Here is a 25,427-nt window from a genome sequence, read left to right as displayed (position 1 = left end):
TTTTCAAAGTGCTCAAATCCGGATCAGGATCAGTTTCCAGGGTGCTATAAATAAGTTATATCTTTAATATATTATGTTGAATAAAATGGTGTGATAAAGGATCACCTCCTTAGTTGAAAACTATGGTAGGAATAAGGCCCAGGCTCTACCAACATTTTTACATCAGAATTAAATAGTTATGGTCTTTTAAAGATCATTTTTTGTATTGGTAAACTATCCATAACCCATTGTGTGAGCTTCTTGATGACCTCTTCAACCTGACCTGGGTAAAGCAGCCAAATTGGTAAAATAGTGTACATAAACTTCCCATGTGCTGATCAGTTCTTAGTTTGTGTAAACCCCACCTATCTCAGAGTAAAGTAGGCTTAACATAATATAAATTGTATGCCTTTGTAATCTCAATTTGGCAGTTAAACAGGAATACATCCGAGTTAAAATACATTTAAAAAAAGCTTCTTTGACTATTGCCACCCTGTGCATTTATAAGGGTGCACTGAATTGCCATAGGTTCAAAAGCATGTGATTGCAGGCTGCTTGACCCAGGTGCGACATCATCACATTTTTGGTTATGTTAGCGGGGAGGCAGTTGTCGGGCAGATCAGGACGGGGTGTGTCTAACCCCGGTGCAGACTGTTTCCTCCGGGCCTGGCTGTAATATAAATGCAGGGAGGGAGAGGACAAGGTCTTGACGCGGCTGCTGAAAGGCCTCGGAGGGGGCCCCACTACAGTGTCTAGTCTGGGAGAGAGAGGGGACACATACGTTTGTACATATACAGTACACACACACAGTGGATGGTGAATACATAGCAGGAAGTAGGATAGAGGTAAAAGCAGGTTCACTTCGTTTAAACAGAACAACATTTGCAGCAACAGCCTCCAATGAAGATAATAAACAGAGCAAATTCAGGTAAAAAAAAAATGGGTACAAACGTCCAAATGATAATGATGATTTGTGGAGTTGACTGAAAGTGTGTGTGTGTGTGTGTGTGTGTGTGTGTGTGTGTATGTGTATGTGTATGTGTATGTGATGTGTATGTGTGTGTGTGTGTGTGTGTGTGTGTGTGTGTGTGTGTGGTGTGTGTGTGTGTGTGTGTGTGTGTGTGTGTGTGTGTGTGTGTGTGTGTGTGCGAGTGCTTACCTAGTCTGGAGGCTCTTGATGCGACAGAGCATGTCCAGGTGTCCGGCAGAGTATTGCTCTATGACGTCTTTCACATCGTACGGACGCAACGTCTCCTTAAACTTCTTTTTTGCCACGTGGAATTTCATGATCCTACACACACACAGATACAAACACACGGGGAGCAAAAGGAGGAAGAAGGAGGCTGAAGTTAGTAACGTCAAAGTAAAAACAAGCTTGAAAGGTAAGGACGTAATAACTCCAACCGATCACTAGATGGTAGCAGCTGGTTTGAAATGATCCTCGTTACATATCACTTGTTGATCTTTCTCTGGAGTGTAAAATGAAAACATTATTGAAATCTCAAATACCTCAATGAGTGTCTAACGGGAAACTAAAGTTCCCTGCTTCGCTTGTCAAATCCATAACATACAAACTGAATGACAGAGCCGCTGCTGGGTGGATAATATTGATACAGGTAAGAGGATCCAAACACTCGTTGCATTTGGATTCCCCGGCGACTTCTGCTTTTCTACAGTTGCCTGTGTTTTTCACTGGATAAATGGAAACCACGGTGACAGATGACCCTCTGTAAAAACAGTCCTGACAGGGGTGGGGGGATCCAGCCCTCAACCCGACACCCTGGGAAAGCCCTGGGCTCCGGCTGCCCGAGGAAGAGAAACAGAGCTGGAGATAAAGGTGGTTTGATAGACTTCAATTAATGACAAACTGAAACAAATTCAACATGTAACATCTTTCCAAATCTGCAAATTTGATGAGAATCCAGAATAGTCACTGTTATAACGAAGTGGATATTATCACCAAACATGTAAGCGTTTAGGGGGGGTGGGACATTGCGAAAAATTCTCCCTTTATTTGTTTGAAATGCTGATTTACATTTTTTTCAAGGGAAATCGTTTGATAACTCTAAGTCCAATTTGGATTGGGCCATTCTGTGTTATACCTGACACAGACACTATGAACAGTTTTATAGTAAGTTACTTTGGATAAAAGCATCAGCTAAATGTAATATAATGTATAGGCGTAGCCAGTACAGCAGTGGTCACCAACCTTTTTAAGCCCAAGATCACCGACCTCGGCCTAGGTGAAAGGCGAGATCTACCTATTGCAGAATTGAGTGAAAAAGACGGCCCAGACAGTGCTTCCAATTTGAGGCCTTTTATATAGGCTAATTGCATCTGAATTACTGTTACAATGAAGGCTCCATAATCAGCTCACGGCATATAGGCAGGGGTAAAGTGCTATTTTTTTACGAGTGGGGGGCGGACCTCACCTCCTCTAGGAGATTTTTTTTTAAATATTGAAGTTGAAAGCATCAATCTGGTGCACTTTGAGAGCAACATGAAGAGATCTATGGATACCTCTCTCAGCACCCATATGAAACAGAACTGTAAACAGATTTTCTTTTTCTTTATGGATATTTTACAAATCACTCCCCTTTTAAACTGTATTCTTGTTTTACTGCCATATAGTATTTCATACCTGTTTTTCATTTATTCTCTTATTGTTTGTATAACTATAATGATCATATGAAGGTGTGTCGCGGAAATAATCTTTTGAATAATTTGTGACAAACCCGTTCTAAACACTCAGAGAGTCCTTTAGCTCAGGGGTTCCCAAACGTTGCCATGCCAAGGACCCCATATAGAGCATTATCCCTGTTGCAATTATTTTTTAAATGATGAGTACATTATGATGGAAAATATGAAAAATTAATCATACAGCTTAATACATTTTCTTAATATATATATTTGTATTAATAATTAATAATCAGTTATTCTTCTAAAAAATGTTTGTATTTATCTTTTGTTTGTCATTCATTACATTTATTGTGTCTTCTGTTATAAACATTCTTAACACAATATTAAACAGTAATATCAACAGCAAACATATTTTTAAAGCATTTTTAAAGTGATTTCTGTCTTTATAATATTATATAATTTTGAACAGTAATATGAACAATTAACATGTATTTTTGGCATTTTTTAAAGCTACTTATGCCTTAATAATATGATATATAATACTCAACAGTAATATTAACAATAAACATATTTATATTCATATAAACATCAATATTTGCTACATCTGTGCTCTCATCCAGCTGCAGAGCGAAATATTCACTAGCTCTCACTTGCTCCAGAAGCTGAGCAGATACTCAGTTTCACTCTCAGTAGCGGCAGCTCGATTCTGATTGGCTTGAAGGGTGGTCGTGTGATTTAAAAACAAAAAAATAAAACAAAACATTAATAAATAAAAAATATTAAAAGATTGGCATCAGACACAGAGATTGATAGATATGCAGTTATTAATAACGTCTAAAAATAAAAATAAAAATGTAACTAAAAAAAAAAAAAAATTCCCCTTTCCCTCAAACTTTGCGTGACCCCCCTGGCGGCCCCCCGGGGGGTCGGGGCCCCCTCTTTGAAAAACACTGCTTTAGCTCACCTGAGCCCCTCAGAATGACAGGGGAGGACTCTCCTCCAGCTTGTTGTGGAAACAGCTCCTTATGTCCGTTAGTGCAGCTAGCTAACCAGATGCTAACAACACGGTCCCCGCTAGCACCGGTCCCTCTCTCTCCCTCTTTCCCTCTGAGCCAGCTTGAATGACACAAGCACACGTGTATTTCCATGCAACTCTCTGATTGGTCTGGTGACTTGCCTCTGTTGTATTCACTGAACACGCGAAATTGCAGTCCTGCCGTCCTCTCTTGTGTCATGATGAGGTTCACGTAAAGCATGGTTAATGTATTATATTATTGAGGTGTCTCAAATATACGTAAATCAAGTGGCACCTGCTAACGGGGTGGTGGATGATAGGTTTACATCTAAAAACGTATTTTTCAAACATTATTATTTTTATTTGATTTTTTTTTCTTTTGTTACTTTTTTTTTTAACGGTCCGCGATCTACCCGCACCACACTCTCGATCGACTGGTTGGCGACTACTGCAGTAGAGCAACCTTAGATTAATAACAACCCAACTAGTGCTAAAGAATAAAGATACGACTGCAGGTCATTACAGCATGTGCAATGACTGAGGATAATTGAAAATACATAAATGTTCAGTATAGCTAAGTAACAGTGAATGGCGCGTTTCCACTGCAGGCCTCGCTCGGCCTCGCTCGGTTGGGTTAGGCCTTATTAGGCCCGGCTCACTTTAATGCTGCGCTTCCATTACAGTTTAGGAACTGGGGTAGTTACTATAGTAACGCAGTGTAGGCGGAGCCGTGACGTCATCTTCAATGAGAGCCCCAGAAAAACAACACAGCCGTTAGCTCTTAGCACTCAGAGCTCACAGCTCTTCATATCTGTTCAGAAACTAGACAAAAGTTAAACAAGTACAAACCACAGACTGCCTGTGTCATGGCGAATACAGTCGCCGGTTTATTTATGTCTGTATAGGCCGTTGTTGTGAGTGTGGACGGTCGGAGCATATATAACGTTAGCTTAGCCAAGCTCCATTTAGAAAACACGCATTTTAAAAGGGTTTTTCGCCTGGCGTCTGTCTGCAGACTTGTCAAAGCATTAATTCATGGTTTTTACTAACCGGTATCAGTATGTTGTTACTTCGGCATCATTTTGAAACGTGTATTACAATTAAATCACGGTCAAATATGTTCATCTTGTTGTAGTTGTAGCCCCCTTGTCAGCGATTCTCTCTCTAGTTTAGCATACTCAGCCCGACTCAGCCTGTTTGTTCCTGGCCCTAGAACCACGATTTAGTCGGGCCAGAAAAAAGGTGAAAAAGTAGCCCCGGGCCAAAACTAGGCCAAGTGGAAACGCAACCAAAAACGGGCCCCGCACGGCTCGGCACGCTTAAAGCGAACTACCCGCTGCAGTGGAAACGCGCCATAAGTACATTGTATTGCTCGTTTTTAACTGCGTATCCAGATTGGTGGTTCCATATGGGCAGCATCTGTATATGTGTTGAGAATATAATAGAAAAACCGGCCATATGATCAATTTAAAATGTATTTTATTTCACATATAGCAAGTAATTATGCGCAGATTTGTGGTTGGTTCAATTATATGGTATGGGTGATTTAAATATATATAAATAGAGAGGTACAACACTAAAACATATATAATCAGGGTGAGCAATAAGGGAGGAAACATTTAATATAATTGGGGAGATTCAAAATAAATAGAAATTGTTTTACAGACTAATGTTAAAAAACGAATGAAATTAATGAAGGAGGATCAGTAGGAGAAAAAAAATGCAATTAATACTGATATTATGTCTTTCATTTTCAATCATTTTAGAGCTTTTATTTCTAACACAGTCCTGCTGACATGTCTTAAAGCAGAATAGCTACACACTGCTTAATTATAAGCATCAGACAAGGAGTATAATCCAGTAAAACAAGTGATATCAATGATAAAGGCCGAATTTTAAATGTATAAGGATATCTGAATGTTTAATAACCTGCAGAAGATGATAGCAACAACATCACATTTGAACTAAAATTCATTTTTCTAACCAATCTGTTATTTCTAAAAGGAAAAATCTGCTTTCTTGAGAGGTGAAAAATGTGAGAAGAAGCGATGAAGTGAGAGAGTCAGTTGGCGCCAGTTGGAAAAACATTGCTCACAGGGTGCCGGTGCCAGTGTAAGAGATCAGGGTCTGCTACAGAAAACAGATTGAAACCCCTCCCAGGAAAATCCTCCATCCCCGCAGGGGGTCGTGTAGATACGAGGGGAAAATCAGAGAAAAGGCTTTGCTTGAGGGAACCAAAGATCGTGTGAACTTCTGCTTTCAGGAGTGAATTAAAAAATGGTATCATACATAATTAAAAGTATAGTGGAGGGAAGAAAGACAGGGGTCTGTGTTGTGTTAAATGATCTGTTACTCAACAAAACATGTTAAGAGCCTTCTTCAAAAAATGGTATCTATGATGATGAACTGTAGCTTGTTTCGGTGTGTTAAACCAAAATACAAAACACATGTATAGCTTATTGACCCAACACTACAGCATTGCATCCTTCTGTTAGCTGCTGGTATTTTCAAACAGTGTTGGATTCATGTCTTGCTCGCTTAATCATTCATGGACTGTTCCATCAATAGCTAGAGATAATAACCAGCCCATGAAGAAAGACTGTAGCCAATAAATCAATAGGAATATTCTTTAACAAGCGCTCAACTACAGACAGTATTATATTATGTGTGATACCAAATAGCCAATCATTAGAGGTGCACACAGGTCACTGAAATGATCAATGGTTAAGCGGTTCAGTGAGCTGTTGCTCTGGTTTCAAGATCAATGGAAACAACTTAGGGAAAAAACACCCTCAAAGAGGTGTGGACTAATCAATAAGATGACCTATATTATTCAAAAATAGCGAGAAAAGCATGCCAGACTTGCATGCTGCAAAATCTGACCGGATGCATTAATACATCCTGGTATTTTTGGCATATTGCAAATAGCTTAGCATACTTAATATTATGGGTATTGGAAATATAATAAAATCAGGAGAGGGATGTAAATCATGTCAAAAATGAACACAAAATGTGTTTTTCATTTGGACATCAAATCGTTGAGATAGATAAATGAATTTAAATTATTCAAAATGTGATTAAAATGTGCCCATCTATTGTTAGCCACAAAGGAAAGCAGGAGCTTAAAAAAATCAGCCCTGACTGGTTTGTTTTTTGACAAAGGGCAGGTCTTATTCCTAGGATATTGCAAAGGATGAAAGGTATTGGTTAAAAACGTTATTTTTAAGAGAAGCAACTTTCCCTTAATCTGTCTCATTCATATATTAAAAAGTTAAGTTCTCTCTGTTTCCCATTTGATATAGAGAGGCGAAGTCCCTCCCTTTCTGGGGGAGCTCCATGGGACCTTATTTTGGAAAAATTATGTATTGAAGTCCATTTGAATTGTGCCATGAATTACACATTTGTTTGTCAATTTAAAAGATTATTTTGCAAGTCAATTTTTTTTTAAATGTGTCGTAAAACTGTGAAGTAACACTTTTTTTTGTGTGAAACCGCTAAATGACCTACATCTCCCGTCTCGCACCACACACCAAGACGGCCGTCACGTTGAAACATTTCACTTCTTTCTTTCAGAATGAGGCGGAAAGTATTAAAAAAGGTGAAAATCACTCCAAGTCTGGGCATGTCGAGAGCTGTACATACACACAAGGGGAGTTAGTCGGTTCGTAAGAGCCAGCATGCGGGACCGGGACTCTGGGATTTGTAGTCTTTCTAGTTGCGTATTTTTCATAGTCTTATATTTCAACAGTTTTACGACAAACTGACTTTTTTGACATGGAAATTATTTTTTAAGATTGACAAACATCATATGTGTAATTCGTGGCACAATTCAAACGGGATCGAAAGATAAGTTCAAATGACAACTCATTACAGCTATTGATGGACTGCTTAGCAGAGATCAAATCCTGGCTGAGCCAAAATGTCCTCAACATCAATGAGAGCAAGACTGAGGTTATCTTTTTTGGACTCCAAACCTTCAGACTCCCAGGTTGATATTCTGGGCTCCCTCAAAAATAATATCCTCCCCTCTGTCACGAACCTTGGAGTGACCTTCAATAGCACTTTTAAATTTGATAAACAGGTCAGCAGCGTAGTCAAAACCTGCTTTTTTTTAAAAATATGACTATTGGCCAAGACCAAGTAGTTTTTTATGTTTTAAAGACCTGGAAAGGGTTATTAACGCCTTTGTTACCTCGAGGTTGGACTACTGCAACGCTCTGTACGTGGGTATGGACCAGGCGTCAATTAAACGCCTGCAGCTAGTCCAAAATGCAGCTGCACGTCTACTCACTGGCCACAAAAAGCGTGACCACATCACCCCAATTCTGGCCTCACTGCACTGGCTTCCAATTCGGTTCAGAATAGATTTTAAAATCCTTTTATTTGTTTTTAAAGCCCTAAATGGGCTGGCTCTGGCCTATATAGCCGATCTCCTCCATCGCTACACCCCAGCCAGAGCTTTAAGGTCTGCTGACCAGCTGCTGCTGATAGTGCCCAAGACCAGGCTAAAACCAGAGGTCACCGAGCCTTCGCAGCAGCTGGCCCCAGGCTCTAAATACTCTGCGGTCCATGTGAGGTCGGCCCAGACACTAGGGGTTTTTAAATCTACTCTTAAAACACACTTCTTCTCCCTGGCCTTTTAGTCAGAGCAGAGCATGACTCCTGACTTTTCCCTGTGTTTTTTATATATCTGTTGTAATTTATTGTCTTTTATTGTGATTGTAGTAATGTGTTTTTATGTGATTGTAGTATTTATTACATGTACAGCACTTTGGCCCGACCAAAAATCGCTTTTAAATGTGCTTTATAAATAAACTTTGATTTGATAAGTTTTCTCTCCCCATTGACTTCAATACAAGAATGCAGGGTTGTTGGTTGTTCCTAGAGTCTCTAAAAGTACAATGGGAGCCAGAGCCTTTTCTTATCAAGCTCCACATTTGTGGAATCAGCTTCCAGTTTGTGTTCGGGCGGCAGACACCCTATCCGTTTTTAAGAGTGCGCTTAAGACCTTCCTTTTTGATAAAGCTTATAGTTAGGGCTGATTAGATCCAGCCCCTAGTTTTGCTGATATAGGCTTAGTTTGTCGGGGGACATCTTACTTCTTCCTTCTCTCTGTCTATACCTGTGTACTCTCATGTTCCGATTAACCCAGCTTCCCCAAATGTCTTTCTTTTTGGTGTCTATATACGCCGGGATCCGGAGTCATGGATGATCCTGCGCTCCTCTGTCCTGGATCGCGAGCCCTGGATCTTGAGTCGTGGCTGTGGTCCTGGATCATAGGTCCTGGATGGATATCCTCGTGGATTCATCTTCCTATTATACACACATGCATTTCCAAACATTTGGACTACCTATGTTGCAAATGTATTATCTTTTCAATTTACACACGGCATCTATTGCACGTCTGTCCGTCCTGGGAGAGGGATCCCTCCTCTGTTGCTCTCCCTGAGGTTTCTCCCATTTTCCCCTTTAAACTGTGGGTTTTCTCCGGAAGTTTTTCCTTGTACGATGTGAGGGTCTAAGGACAGAGGGTGTCGTATTGTCATACTGATATTTTGTACAAACTGTAAAGTCCACTGAGACAAATGTAACATTTGTGATATTGGGCTATATAAATAAACATTGATTGATTGATTGATTGAATACATGCTTTTTCCGAAATAAGGGCGGGACTTCGCCTCTCTATTAGTATATGGATGCAAGTTTGCTTTTTTGTAATTGTCGGAGGGTATTTCCACAGTAGTGAATCTGCTTCGCTGCCTGGTTAGTCCTCAAATAATTGGATTATTTTGTTGAATTAAAGACGTTTTGGATGAGAGCATCAGCCAAGATGCCTTATGTGAATTGCAACTGTCAAGCAGTCTCTCACCTGACAGCTCTGATGACAGCCTTGAGAGGAGCTGATAGATCCTCCACTGTAACGTCACAATGGCAGCCTCGCTCATCAAAGGAATCCTCTGTGGTCATTCCTGGATCCACTGAGATAGACAGAGCAAAATCAAAATCAATTATGTTTCAGACTGATACTTTTTTTGGCGTTCAGCAGGTGAAGAATGCTTGTCAGGCTTGGAGAGGATCTTTGGGAATAGTTAGCGTTTTGCAAGCTCAGCTACGTACGGTGAGAATAGACGCTGTATGGTATATTGCCAATAATTATGAGAGTGGGACACCTGGACAGTGAGAGGGACACAGAAAAAAAAGAGTAAGAGCATTGGGCAAAAGATGTAGAGAGAGATAATGATAAAGTACATAAGAGGTGATCAAATCAGTTCAAACAAATGATACTGCGAAATAACAGGAGAGATAAAGGTGCTATTAAAACAGTCAGCAGTTTCATCTGTTACTCAAGGGAAAGAGTTTTGGGGAGATTTGAGAACAAAACACCGGTACACAAAATACACTATACATAGAACACTAATTAAGGTCATAACAATACATCCATGCAACTGCAGGGTGCAAACATTGACTTTTGGTTTATTTAAAAATACACTGACTGGGATGTCTAGGATATGAAAATTTAAAAGATTGATTGCAAAGCAAGTGATTGTAAAGACTAGCATTCTGTGTCAAAAAAGTTTTGTACAGACAGGGAAAGGTCAGAGCATTTTAAATGAATGTCTGTATTTATGTACAATTTTCCAAGACTTAGAAGGAAAGGGGTAATGTATGTATGTATGTATGTATGTATGTATGTATGTATGTATGTATGTATGTATGTATGTATGTATGTATGTATGTATGTATGTATGTATGTAGGCTATGTATGTAGGCTATGTATGTATGTATGTATGTATGTATGTATGTAGGCTATGTATGTAGGCTATGTATGTATGTATGTGTGCAGTATGTGAGCAATAATGTGTACCTTTGAGTGGACTGTAAACTGAGGCGGGTGTGATTTGTATGTACATCTCCATGTATGTTATATATTTGTGGAATAAATAAAAAGTTAATTTGTCAGATGATGGTTGGTTTGGTGCCATTAAGAGTAACATGGAAATAGACACACAGTCCCGCTCACCGTCAGGGACAGCGGTGCGGGTCTGGCTCTTCAGCCTCAGCGAGGGTCTGAACCGGGTCCGATCGTTGAAGCTCCAGCTCTTCTGCACCTTGGCGGGGCTTCCTCCCATCAGATCGGCCCCGCCCCCCACCTCGTTACCGGGGGAAGAGCGCTGGCGTTCGCTAACGGACGTCTGCCTGCTCTTCATGCTCTGACCCCGAGGACTCGCCAGACGGACCCGCTCCTTAAAACTCAACTTCTGACTGCAGGGAGGGAGGAAGGAAAAGAGGGGAGAAGAAGAGAATGAGGGAAGAGAAGGAGAAGACCATTGAGAGGAGCAAAAACATTTTGGGATGAGGATGGATGGGGCAAGAGAGGGGGAGAAGATGAGGGAAATTGGGGTAAGTGAGTATATGATATAATTGGTAGAGTAAGAGGGTGAGTGGAAAAGTTCAGGGGTTGGTAGAGAGGACACAAGAAGAGAGAGGAAAGAGATGCTGTCAAAATGTTTGTCCTCAAAAGTAAGAAAAGTTCAGACAAAGGGCAACGTTCTGGATTTTCCTTTCAGCCCAAACATCATTAATTCATGCCCAAAACAGCCAGAATACTCGACAAGCAACCAAATTAAAAACCCTCAGTGCTTCAATCCTTAGCCGATCAGCTGATAATCTATTATACTGTGTGTTCACTTTTCACAACAGAGTTAATGAGATTTTCTAAGGTGATATGTGAAGCATGGGGACATTAATAAATTGTCAACCCAAATTACATTTTGAGACTAGTATCTTCATAGACAATTTCATGTTTTATTTCTCCTTTTCCAGAGAGTGCTCGGAGTGTCACATAATATCAGCCGCATAAGAAGCAAAAGCTTTAATCCACATGTAGTTTAGATCTATGGTGCAGTGGGGATGCAGAAAGTCCTCAATCAATCGAACCCAATAAAATATATTGTTGCTATGGCAAATACACCAGCAGGCAGTGCAGCAGGTCATTGAGAAAGATGCACGGTTCAAATACATTTTCAATACCAACATTTAAAAAAATCGAAATAGTCCCAAAAGTCAGTGTTTCTCATGAACCTCAGTGTTTTGATCAATTACTTTAACATAAGTTGTCTTTGGACTTTGGGAAGATGGATATTTAGATTTAGATTTGCAGAACCTACAGCAGATCTTTACAATGTTTTCTTTTCTGTGCCAGACTTGTGTGGGAACGTCATCAACACTTCACAATACATGTTCTCCTGTGTTCAAGGCAGAACTAAATATTATTTGTAATCAATACATTGGTAGCCATGTTCTCGTTTAGAGGGAGACATTATGAAAGGATCTTGACAAGCAACATCCCACAATGCCTATCTACTAAGAGGTTTTTAGATGATAGGGGCCTAACATGCAATCTGTTGACGGCACATAATATCTACTTTATTAAATTTGGTTTATCTCAACAACAAACCTTTTTATTATCTTTGTCCTCATCTATCTCAAAACAAGATATTGTTTGCATTCGACAAGCAGCAGGCAGCATTTATCATCAAAATAAATCTCCTGAAAAGGTATTGAGGTAAAAAGAAAGTTGAATTTGTTTCCTTTGATCTCCTCCATGCTATTAGTCAGTCATTAGCACAGGTAATTGGGCTAAGAGCCGAGCAGAGAGGATGCTGGGTAGCACTGTGGGTACCTCCTAAATTTCCGGTTATACCTTCTGAAGAGCCTCCTATATCTTAGAGGAGGATGGAGAAGGGAATGGAAAAATAAAGGAGGAGGATATTAAAAGAGCAGACAAAGGAGAAGAGAAAATTCTCTGCTGTCAATATTGGTGCAAAGTAAATACACAGAGGAAAGGTAGGGGACGAAGCCTATCATAGCGCTCTGCTAAACCTTTAAATCTGCTCTCCTCCTCTGACAGCTGTCATTTCAGGTGACTCGACGCAACCCTCCTCCACCCCTTCTCACTTCCCGTCCCTCTGAATCCAGGGTCAAACTAAGCCCCTCCCCTTCAGACCGAACCAACTATCCTTCACCACCACCAGGGTCTAGACCCCGGGGGGTTTCATCGGATCGGTTCTACCCTCCCGAATGATACTTCCCGCACAACGGGGCCTAATCGCTAAAATCACCATTACATTCATTTGCGTATCTTGGCAATAAATATGTATTCTTACATCAAAACCGTGTCTCCTGATTGAACTGCAGTTCTATTGGATAGTGCTCCAAAACTTTGTACGGGCAGGACATCTCTAAGCAGTTGACAAATCACACCAGAGCCGGCCAGCTAACCACTCAGAGCAGACTGGGCTCTGGTTTCAGACAGAGGGTGAAAAGAGGTGCTGCAGCACAGGCAGTATGAGAAAAAGAGCTTTTTGAACATTAAAGCAAGGAGACATGTCAGAGTAGAGACACTATACTGATATGAACCTGACAATGAGCATCATAGGGCCCCTTTATAATCCAACCATACCAGGGACAAGCTCTCCAACTGTAATCAAAGTCACCTTAAAAATCATGTATGATGGTTACAATGATTATTTTGTGACATGTTGTGTGAAACGTTCTGACTGTGCGCATGCAGTGTTGTGCTCTTCAACACGTAAATATGATCTTAAAAAAACAGGCTGTTTTCACTTTCAAGTTGGGGTTTAAATGAACTCTGGTGTTTGCCAGTTTATTGTAATGTGGCTCGGTTTGGTGTCAAAGCTGCTATTTGAGCGTTGTTATTGCCTAAACAGCACTATTATGAGCACAAACAACCTAAGTGCAGCATCATTTGTAATAAAGCGTTTTTTATTACCCCATAACACAGCTGGAGAAGTCAGCTACTTGTCTAACACAAATGTAACCTGACGGATAGTAGTCAAGAGTTTCATTTGAAAGAAAAAGTATGTATAATGTGAATGAACTGTACGAACAAACACTCAGAATGCAGACACACCTGCCTACACACATAAACTAACGATTGACCACCAATTATCCTTTCTTTCATGCCTCTTTCTGCCCTCACACACTCAGCATGATTTCACTGCAGCACTTTGTGGTGTGGCTCATGTTTACCACTGCTGGTGTTTACAAGTCTGCTTAAACGAGAACCACCAGCCGTTCACCGCGGCACCTACCGCCGCCGAGCTGCCGGCACTCTGTAAAACCACTAATAACACACAGTGGTGTGCGTTCTCTCTTTAGAGGGGAACATACAGAAAATAAATAGTGTCATAAAAGAGCACATAATTACGATTTCACTAGTTCAAATTGGACTTGTAGTCACAAAATGTTCTAAGATAGGAAAGTGTAATTAAAGGCAGCCCTTATAACAGAGGGATTTCTGGAGGATAATGCTGGATGCACAAAGCCTAATTAAATGGTGTTGTGTTTGAGGATAAAAAGCACATTTGTTTGTTTGTTTGACTTAGAGCAGTGGTTCTCAAATGGGGGTACGCGGACCCCTAGGGGTACGTTGGGGTACTGCAGGGGGTACGTGAGATTTTTTTTTATGTTAATGGGAAATAGATACATAGATAAATATACCAATTTTAGGAAAAGTAACGAAGTTTGAGCAGTGTGGGTTTTATATTAATAGACTAGAGTTACACATATTTCAAAACGCGAAGTGTAATAACTGCAGTTAGCCTCCCTGTCAGAATGACAAAGATCCTCAGTGAAGCTCAAGCCCATGTTTCTCACTACATTGTAACTTATTAAAAAGATCAGTTCAATGCAACTAATGTCGTCTTAGTGTTATTGCATGATATTAAAATTGGTGTGCCATGAATTTAGTGATGGATTGTAAACATTTGAAATGTAGCATTTAAGTGTTTCTCAGTTACAAGGTTGTTGTTTTAATAAATCAGACACTGATGGTGCAAGGCTGTACTGTATCTCTTTATATAGGCTTTTTTTCCCTAACAAATAGTTTTTGCGCTGATCAGGGGGTACTTGGCTGCATTTTTTTTCAAGGGGGTACATTATTGAAAAACGTTTGAGAATCACTGACTTAAAGTATACACTTTTTTTTTAAGTTGAAATGCCTGAAACGCTGCTGGCTCAATATAAGGCTCCCAAATGTTGCCAAAGAAGCGCTGTGCTGTAAAAACTATACTAATTAAACTCACAAATCTCTCTCTGTTTTTTTTCCTTCTCATCTCCCCCTTCCTCCCATCTCCTCCCCCTTTTTTCAACTCTCGTCTGTCTCTCGTAGACTTGTGTTTGATGAGTTATATAAATACCATCCCAATGGAAAAAGTGCGTCATGGTACAGACATGGTACAGACTCCTGTCTTTGAAGGCGTGTGTGCATGCATACACACACACACCACACATGCACACACACACACACACCCTTCCCTGCCTGGAAGTCAAGTGCAGAGAGGAAACAGTAGTGAAAGGAGAGACAAAAACAGAGATGGAGTAAATAAAAAGATGAAAATTGATGTAGGAATATAAAACAAGAGAAGCATGAATACATCTGGGAAAGGCAACAGACTGTATCTTCGGAAGAGGGCATTTCAAATAGACATTGCAGTACTTAAATTTGATTTATAGCCTCAGTACATCTCTGTATGATGTAAAACAAAACTGCCTCTTTAACTGTAGGCCTATATCCCCCAGCCTGTCTTTTCTCAACTCAACACCATTTACTGCACTAGAGGTAATATAAAATGTGACTTAAATATTAAATAAATGTTGATCTGACACCTGTGGTAAAAAAGAATGTGGAAGATAAAACCTTCTCATTTCTCAACAGTCAACAATAACATTGACGCATGTTCTAATTATCCCTTTATTATGTATGTCATAGCACTGCAGTGTATCTTCTGATGTACTTAGATGATTCTGTTTTCTTCAAGTTTGTATCTTCTTGGTCGAATGCACTTATTGTAAGTCGCTTTGGATAAAAGCGCCAGCTAAATGCAATGTTCTCTCAGTTTTAATGTTTCTAACTCTTGCTTTTCTCCTCCAATTCTGGGTAATAAAATCCTCAAAACTATGTTAAGTCATACCAATAAAGATGAAATAAAAGGGTTAACATCGGCACAATGTCCTTACTAAGGATTTGTGGTAAAACGGTCAATGTAGTCATTTTTGTTCAGCCATTGAGTAAATCAAACAACCAATAAGCCAAGAGACCAACAAATACATATATTGCAACCTTTTGATGGCGATCAGAATTAATTCAGAAATTGAATGTACTAGCCTGCTAAATAGATGGGAGTAGTTTCAAAGATGTTGTGACAACACATTATCACGCATTTCATTTGATTATAATCGTATCACATGTTGAATGTTTTTGTAACATAAGTTGAGTCGTACAAACCTGTAGGAAGTCTCGCCCTGCTCTTTCCTTTAAGGGTTAGTGCGACAAAGAGGAGGAGACAAAGGGAGAAAAATCAGTATTCCAGCTGATTAAAAATAGCACTAGACGTTTCAGCTAATGGATACGGGCCGCTTCAAGCCAAAAGGTAAGAAAAACACTTTAATTCAATGGAAGGTAAATATTTACAAGAACATGCAAGCTATGGCCATGCACAGTAAGGCTTTGGTTGAAACACAGATATGGAAATCAGAAAGAGAGGATCTACGTGTGTTTTGTGTACTGTATAATGTGTGAAAGCAGGAAAAGTAATATGCTTTATTGTAAATATTAGTGATCTATTGACCTCATATAACCATAGACTGTATATATAAAGCATATAACATACATTGTTGGTGTAGCTCAACCCTAGCTAAATCACAAACTAACAGTATTTGATTAACTTGAATCCAGACAAAATGTGAATAAATAAGAAGCCATATGTGTGTCTAATGAAATGTGTCCACTTTTGTAAAGAAAGTAAACAAAAAAACGTGGCTGAGCATTTTCTATAATAATACAATTAAAGAAATGTGTCTAAATATTTCTAATGTTAAAAAGGTGTTAAAGAACATGTATGCTAAGCGAACCATGCCAGGTTGGAAAAAAAAGGTTGCTAAAGATTAGCTTGTGAAAGAAAGGTTGCAATGCGGTCAGTCGTACAGTAGAGTGAGAGTTGAAGCCACACCGATGGAGAGGAGTAGGCGGAGGTGAGGGAGCAGAGAGGAGGCGAGGGGCTGAGCGGCAGCGGCCATGTTTGTAAGTCTGTAAGTTGTTACCTACTTTGCGGGGCTGCAGGTATGCAACGCCTTCAAATGAGGCTTCCAGGTAGCAATGGAAACCGAGTTCTCATCAGCAGCATAACTACGCCAGACACACTACGTGCAGAGTCGAAAAGATAAATAAAATAACGATGAATAAAACAATTAGGTGAGGGAGGGAAACACGGGTAGAGGGAGGGAAAAGTATAAGTTGGGTAGGAAGTGAGAAAAGGAAAGAGAGAAAGGAGAAAAATAAGAGAATGATTAGTTTTTTTTGGGTAGTTTTGATGCATTTGGTTGGGGGTTGTCGCAGGGAGGTGGGGGCGGAGATGGAGGTGGAGGTGCTGGTGGGGGGGATACATGCCTGGGGGGGGAGAGGGCGCTTTGGTAGAGGTGCCAGGTGGCTCTGAGGCTGGGACGAGTGCCATCGGTGGAGTGCAGACGCCAAGCCGCCTGGGTGGGGGGGAGCAAAGATGGACAGGGGACACACACACACACACAACACATTCAGATGTACACACACACACACACACACACACACACACACACACACACACACACACACACACACACACACACACACACACACACACACACACACACACACACACACACACACACACACACACACACACACACACACACACACACACACACACACACACACACACACACACACACACACACACACACACGACAAGACACCGAGGGGAAATGGCACAAACATAGTGAGGAGAAAGAGACTGAGATATATGTGAACATGTAACAAACACAAGGGTGTAACCAGCTGGCAGCCATGTTTGAAGTCCTTAGTATGGCGTTAAAATAGTGTATAGGAAGGCGGTCTTGCAATTTGGACTTAATCTAAAAGTACATCTGTCAGCATTTATTTTAGTTACAAGGTACACAAGGTAATATAACTAGGTAATATTGATTCATTTATGATCCAGTTATCTAGCAAACAACTTCTTTTTTTTACTGAATGCGAGATGCAACTCCAATGTATTGGAGTCTTAATTCTAGCTAAAGTGAAGTAAAGCAGTCCAAAACATCTCGCAGTAGATAAAATGTGGGCACATTAGCAATCTTCATTTGGAAACAAATGCAGAAATGACCTTCATCTACTACAATCATTTTTACAAGTTGTTTGCTTTTCCTCTTCAAGCATTATTTACTTGCAGCCACTTACTGAACCTTGTAGATGGTGCCAGCCGTGTTACAAGATTTGTGACATGACTAGAAAAGATTTAAATAAACACTTTACAAAGACAGGGAAATTAACACCGGCCACATGCTGGTCAAATTTAGGCTTTTATGATACTCACAAGACTACTTTAAAATCATTTGGAGACTGTATTTTTTCTAAAAATACAGTTTAAATAATTATTGCAGCAGGTGACAATTTGAATCAACCAGCTAGTGTGGCCCGCAGTCGGTGGTAATATCCTGTGTTGCACACAGACAGACACACACAACACACACACAGTGAGTTAAAGCAGGGGGAGCTGTGTGAGATGGGGGAGTGAGGTGACGGACAGAATGTCATCAACATATTTAACACATCAAAGCCGCTTCCAAGTTTCCTTTTACCTGTTGAGGAAAATGTTATGAGTTTGGCAGACAACAGACAGTGACCAGGTGCTTGATGCAAAGCCAATAAGACAGAAACAAGATAAACACACTCAGGATTAATCGCTCCCTTAGTGGGTTATTTAGGATCAATTGGACTCCAACTGCTCTTTGACGAGCATATAAACTGATATGTATTTCTAACAGGGAGGACAGACACAATGAGGTCGTGTTTTTTTGTATCATGAACGTAAATTTGTATGATAATATCTCCCTGATTTCATACTGAGATCTGGTGAAGCAGCAACAAATGGTGAGGCAATCAGACTTTAAAATAATTCTGATATATCCCCTGATTAATACTAATGATAATAAGAAAACAGTGAAGTGTTTAAAAATGTACACGTTACATAGTGGCTTTCAAATAAAAAAAAAACGTAATTAGTATATTAATATAATATAAAAATGTGTGGAAAAAATCTGATCTTGAGGGGTATTTCCATTTCCAAATACGTAGTTATGAAAACTGGGATTTTGGACATGATTAATCGTAATGCTTGCTAGGGGATTTCTTTGCTAAAGCTGTGTCTAACAGCTGGTACACTTGTTACTATATTCCCATATTTAAACATTTAGACAATAATATTAGTTGCATAATATCATAGATAATGAAATGATGACCAGATCTAAATTAATAAGGCTCCGATTGTAAATATGTGGGTCAAGATAGTTTATTAAGTAGAAAGGTAGAACACAAAGACACACACACACACACACACACACACACACACACACACTATTTACTGTTCATTAGAAAGAAATACAGCTGGTCTTGACTCTTGTCTGTTACAATGACTGACGGCTTGCAGCAGCGTCAGCCCGGGGACTGATCGCCATGGAAACGGCTCATAAAACCTCGCCGTGTGTGTTGCTGTTGGACCTGAGAGACGACAGCGTGCCTCGCACACCGTTAGTCATCAACAGCTACACACACCGACAGCCCAGAGGAGGGCAAAACACACACAAACATACATACATCCATACACACATACCCACATATTAAGCACACTCTAAATCAGGGGTGGGGAACCTTTTTCCTCTCAAGGGCCATTTCAATTATTTCAACATCCTCGAGGGCCGTACAAATTATTGACGTCTGCTTAAAAAAACTAAAATCACAGCCCATTAATTTTAATTTGGCCTTTCTTTCATGCTGTGCAAAGAAAAATAACCTCTTAGTCCAGATATCTTACCATGACTCGCGCATGCACGTGCACGGTTGTGGCATGACCACCAAAACAGAAAGATATGGACACAAGATAGATGTGTGCAAATGTATTTAGTTTCCTATCCATGTGAACATGATCCATTTTCATTCACTTATGTATTATCTCTCTGTATTATATGTGAGACATCGCCACAACGCATTCGCAATGAGTCGAAATTCTCCGCTATGTCCACTGCAAACAGCGCTCTGCATGTCTGACTGTCAACGCTTTGGTCCAATCACATTCAGCATCCAGTCAGCGTTTTTTCCCCCCAAACAATCTGCGAATCAGAGGCACAGTAGGGCGGGTCTTCGCGGAATGCGGGTGGGAAAAATGTGTGTGTCTCTTTCAACCTGTCTAAGTCAGAGCGAGAATTAAAAAAAAAAAAATTCAGAGCGAGAGTTAACAGCTCATCAAGTTCCATCTGTACTGTAGCTAGTAGCCTAGTTTCACCTACCGGGGTGGCAACTGACACCCTAAAAATAGGCTTTGCCACCCCAGCTGCCACCCCAGTTGGCAGCTTTGTTTTGAAAGAAAAGTTGTGGCTCATCGGACATTTATGAGAGAAAGTCTCTAATGTCCGAGGGCAAGTGAATGCAGCACAAGATGCACGTCATGTAACCCCTCCCCCGGTCCTGGCGCGAGCGTGGACATACGATTGGCGGCGATTTCATTTAGAACTGGACGGCGCAAAACGAGAAGCATTCGGACCCAAGCACTGAAGGAATGAGGTATTTGCGGTCTACAATGACAGAGAAGAGACTGTCAGTGTGGCTGTACTCAGCATTGAATCAAAACGCACTAAAGCTGTTGATCTTAATACGTTTGTGAGGCGTTTTGCTGAACAAGATGGTAATCGCCGCATTCAGCTGTAATAGACATGTCAACTTGATGCTCTGCTCACGGATGAGCATACAAAACTGTTAAGATGATGACCTTACGTGTGTAAATATATTGTTTTCTTTGAGGGGGTCTGCCCCCAAAAAACTGTTTTAAGTCCTGAGAAAGTCAAATAAGACGGTGTTTAAAACTACACTGCCCAGCCAAAAAAAAGTAACCACTTTGATTGAACTAGGCCAGTAGGTAAGGACTTTCCACTGGATAATAACTGCAGTATAAAAGAATGCATGACTGAAGTGATGGAGACCATGTTGAAGGCAAACAAAAAGAGGAAATAACAGGTCAAATCAAGCAAATCCCCCTCTCAGATTCCACAGAAACCAGAAGAACGGAAATACTGGCTGGTGATTTGATTCATCAGCTTTGTGATGGAATAAAAAATGCACAGTGCATTTCCTTAGCTGTGGATGAGTCCACTGACACCACTGACAATGCTCAGTTGCTGGTGTTTGTGAGTTTTTATGATGAGGCAAAGGGGGAGTTTGTTGAAGATGTGTTGGGCCTGACGAACCTCAGTGGACACACAAGGGGGCAAGACATTTATAAAGCAATAATGGGAATGCTGAATGAAAGAGGGTGCAGCTGCCTTTATTCATAACTGTGCAGCTCTCACACTGCAACTCTGAGGGGTCATGCACAGACACAATAACAATGAAAACTGCTGCATACAGATTATTTTTGTTTTTGCAACCTCGTGTTAAGAATCTTGTTGCAATTGTTTAAAAGTTTGAATGACCGTAATAAACGGACCTTTGTCTTATTGAAACATTTATTTTGGACCTTTAAGATTTGTATTTGAGTACCCCTGCTCTAGGGGTTGCTCTCCCGGGAAGATTTTTTTATAAATGTTGCAGTTAAAAGCATCAATCTGGTGCACTTTGAGAGCAAAATGAAGAGATCTATGGATACATCTCTCAACATTCATATGAAACACAACTGTAAGCAGATTTATTTCTCTTTATTTTACAAATCACTCCCCTTTCAAACTGTATTCTTGTTTATTAATAACAACTTTTTTTTACTGTCATATAGTATTTTATACCTGTTTACTTTATTCTCTTATTTTTTTATAACTATAATGATCATATAAAGATGTGTCTTTACCTCACTGGTTGTAGAAAAAGCTTCTTATATTCGTTAGCATAGCTAGCTAACCAGATGCTAATAACAACAAAGTTATTGGCTGTATGATCAGTATAACAGATGAACAGATCGCCACTGGGCTTTCAACTAAAGACACAGCCCTGCAAAAACTGCGGCATGTGTACGGCTCCTTATGGGCACTGCCATTTCTGAAGTGCTGGAGTGGCGTTTTGGTGCTCTCCGTCAGAACTGCACCCCTGTCAGACAAGACATGTATACGTGATGACACGTTACCCCTAGTTTCCACCGGGTCCGTCTGCGCCGCGGCGTCCGCAAGGATCGCGGCCACTCTAGTCAATGGGTGCTATTCCACCAGACGCGCCGTGTTACGGCTCAGACGCGTCCCAAAAGCGTCTCGCCGCTGGGCTCCGCTTGAAATAGGATTGAAGTCTATTTTTCGACGCGACGCAGCCGTAACGGAGCCTACACACGGCGGCGTGCGTTGCCGCTTCAACGCTTCTGCCCATTCACTTTGAATGGGGTGACGTCACGATTCGCCGAACTGCATTGTGGGAGCAAAGCGTAGCTTCTCTCGCGGTGCTCGCTGCAAAAGTAGAGCAATGTTCTACTTTTGCCGCCTCGACGGAGGCGTCAGCCAATCAAATCCCGCGTATGCAAATCTGACAGCACAAGCGCTAGCCAATCAAACCGCGTGTATGTTGGGAGAGCCAGACCGCAGTTATTTCCCATATGTCAAAAAATGGAGGAGAAAATGATCGTGGCGGTACTATATGACCAGTCCCTCTTTACATACAGGGATACAAACCGGAGGAGCCAGGCATGGGGGGAGGTGGCAGAGACAGTGGGTGAAACTGGTAGGTGTTCGCCTGTTTGGGGAGTTTATATCCAGTGTACTTCGTTTGAATGGACAGCTAGCAAGCATAGACAGTATATTTAGCCAGCATGGATGTAGCGTGAATGCCGTATAAGGGCCCCTACACACGGCGGCGTGCGTTACCGCTTGGCGGTGGGCGTGTCTGAAGCTTGGGGATTTTTTACGAACAACGCGACCAACAACCAATCACATGAATGTCCCGCCCCGGACATACAAAGCAAAGCATTCATGCTACATCCATGCTGGCTAAATATACTGTCTATGCTTGCTAGCTGTCCATTCAAACGAAGTACACTGGCTATAAACTCCCCAAACAGGCGAAAACCTACCAGTTTCACCCACTGTCTCTGCCACCTCCCCCCATGCCTGGTTCCTCCGGTTTGTATCGCTGTATGTAAAGAGGGACTGGTCATATAATACCGGGTGATTCCCTACCGCCACGATAATTTTCTCCTCCATTTTTTGACATGGGAAATAACTGCGGTCTGGCTCTCCCAACATACACGCGGTTTGATTGGCTAGCGCTTGTGCTGTCAGATTTGCATACGCGGGATTTGATTGGCTGACGCCTCCGTCGAGGCGGCAAAAGTAGAACATTGCTCTACTTTTGCAGCGAGCACCGCAAGAGAAGCTACACTTTGCTCCCACAATGCAGTTCGGCGAATCGTGACGTCACCCCATTCAAAGTGAATAGGCAGAAGCGTTGAAGCGGCAACGCCGAACAGTGACAGCATCCGGCCCATCCCCCAAAACCGGTTCCTTCTCCTCCCCCCATCCCTCCTCTGTAGTCTTTCCAGTAGGAGAATAAAGGCCAGCGTTCTCCTTCGGTTTACAGGCACTGTGTGTAAATTATATAGAATAATTATGATAATGAATGCATTTTATTTACCTAAAATACAGCAACCCATCTTTGATTCATGTTGTTTTTAACTGGACTATTACAATTATTATTAATTATGTCTGCAGTCTACAACACAACAAAATAGGAAATAACAACAATAAACATGATTTAAACAGACACAAAAATAAACCATTTAACTACGTAGCCTACTTACTTTCTTGTAGAAGTACAAATGTCCAGGAAATATGCCCAAATCAACAAGAACGGCGAGCCGGCATGTACGACGCTCCGCTTCAGTAATGCTTCTGAAACGCCTGTGAAACGCGCCCGGTAGGGTATTGATTGAATTGATTGAAAAGTTTATTAACAGCTTGTATATTGGGTACAGTACAGTACAGCTCAAAACATACAATTGTTAAGGGGATGCAGACCAGAGAAAGACTTTCGTTTTGTTTACATCAGGGTCCCCCATTTCCAATTCATCATATAATTTAAGACATATAAGACATATTTGACATACAGATGGCTTATTTACAATTTACATACAGGTGGTTTTTTACATACAGATTGCTTATTTACAATTTTCATTTTAGATTTCGTTCTAATACATCCTAACCGGACATTTAAGACATACCAAGTCTACAGATATACAGTTAGTAACAGAGTCTAAAATGTGAGTATATACATAGATGGGGGGGAAGCTGTCCATTGTACGACAGGTTGAGATTTGTACCATTACCGGGGCCAGTTTTGCAATGCTCTCCCCGAAGGTGCTCTTTAAGAGAGGTTTTGAAGGTAAGTATAGTTTTACTTTCCTTTACAGTTGTGGGAAGAGCGTTCAATCTTGATGTGGCATAATTGCGAAACGTGTATTCCCCCTTTTTTGTGCCAAATCTGGGTTTCACATGATTTGTGGAGCTCCCTCTGGTGTTATGATCATGGTATTCCTTGACCTTTGGGAAGAATTTTGACATGTACATGGGTACCATAGAGGTGTAGTGGATCTTGTAGACCAGGCCCATTGCAAGTAGCAGTACTCTGTCGTCTACTCTAAGCCATCCTAGGTTGTCAAAGTGGGCAGAGGTGAGGTGGGTTCTAGATGAAAGGTCAAGCAGTAGTCTGACCAGTTTATTTTGCGATGTTTGAAGTTTTATTTTTAGCGCCTTGGAGGTGCTATGGTACCATGACGTGCAAGCATAGTCATAGTACCCTTGAATGAGTGCTCCTGCCAGAGTTTTCAGGGTGTTTTTGTTTATCAGAGAGGAGATCCGGTATAGGAATCTAGTTCTTTGATTGACTTTTTTTATTACATTGGATGCCATTTTGTCACAGGAGAGGTTTGCCTCAAGAATAGATCCTAGGTATGTAATTTCCTTCTTACTTGTGACAATAATGTCACCCACTGCAACTGAGAAGTCGTCGGATTTGCTGAGATTATGTTTCGAACCGATGAGAATGGACTCTGTTTTACCCAGGTGTAATGATAATTTATTATCGGCGAGCCAGGTGCAGATTCTGCCGAGCTCGGAGCTGAGGGTTTTTTCAACCTGCAATCTGCTCCTGTCAGAGACCAGCAGGGCTGAGTCGTCCGCGAACAGGAACAAGTTGCAGTCACATGCTGATGACATGTCATTTGCATAAATTAGGAACAGTAACGGACCTAATATGCTTCCTTGTGGAACACCACAGCTCACTGGGAGGGGGGGGGACAGAGTACCATTTACCTCCACCATCTGTTCTCTCCCCTCCAGGTAGGACCGCATCCAGCTCACCGATAGTTTATCAAAACCAATTGCTTTTAGCTTGTCAATCAGAATGGGGTGATTGACAGTGTCGAAAGCCTTTGTAGGTCCAGCATCACCATGCCGCAGTACTTGCCCTCGTCCACCTCTTGTTTGATGTGGTCGCTCAAATAAAGAAGGCATGTGTCAGTGGAGTGGGATGTTCTAAAGCCAGATTGAAATTCATAGATTAGTTTATTTTCCGCGAGGTACTTTTCGACCTGTTCATACACTATTTTTTCCATGACTTTCGAGATGGAGGTAAGTATAGAAACAGGGCGGTAGTTGCCTGGGTCCAATTCGTTGCCCTTTTTGTGCAGGGGGGTTACTCTTGCAATTTTGAAGTCTT

The 25,427-nt window shown here is 41.0% G+C and overlaps 1 protein-coding gene across 1 annotated transcript in view; it reads right to left on the bottom strand.

The window, feature by feature from the left end:
• kcnq5a (potassium voltage-gated channel, KQT-like subfamily, member 5a) overlaps positions 1 to 25,427 on the bottom strand; it is a 131,973-nt gene that overhangs the window by 8,164 nt on the left and 98,382 nt on the right. Inside the window, 6 exon segments of the mRNA XM_034209954.1 lie at positions 620 to 736; positions 1,139 to 1,270; positions 9,504 to 9,612; positions 10,656 to 10,897; positions 15,945 to 15,971; positions 16,764 to 16,858. Coding sequence (XP_034065845.1) covers positions 620 to 736; positions 1,139 to 1,270; positions 9,504 to 9,612; positions 10,656 to 10,897; positions 15,945 to 15,971; positions 16,764 to 16,858 — 722 coding nt within the window.

The sequence above is a fragment of the Gymnodraco acuticeps genome, unplaced genomic scaffold (assembly GCF_902827175.1).
Source record: "Gymnodraco acuticeps unplaced genomic scaffold, fGymAcu1.1, whole genome shotgun sequence".
NCBI lineage: Eukaryota > Metazoa > Chordata > Actinopteri > Perciformes > Bathydraconidae > Gymnodraco > Gymnodraco acuticeps.
This window is presented reverse-complemented; position numbering and strand designations above follow the sequence as displayed.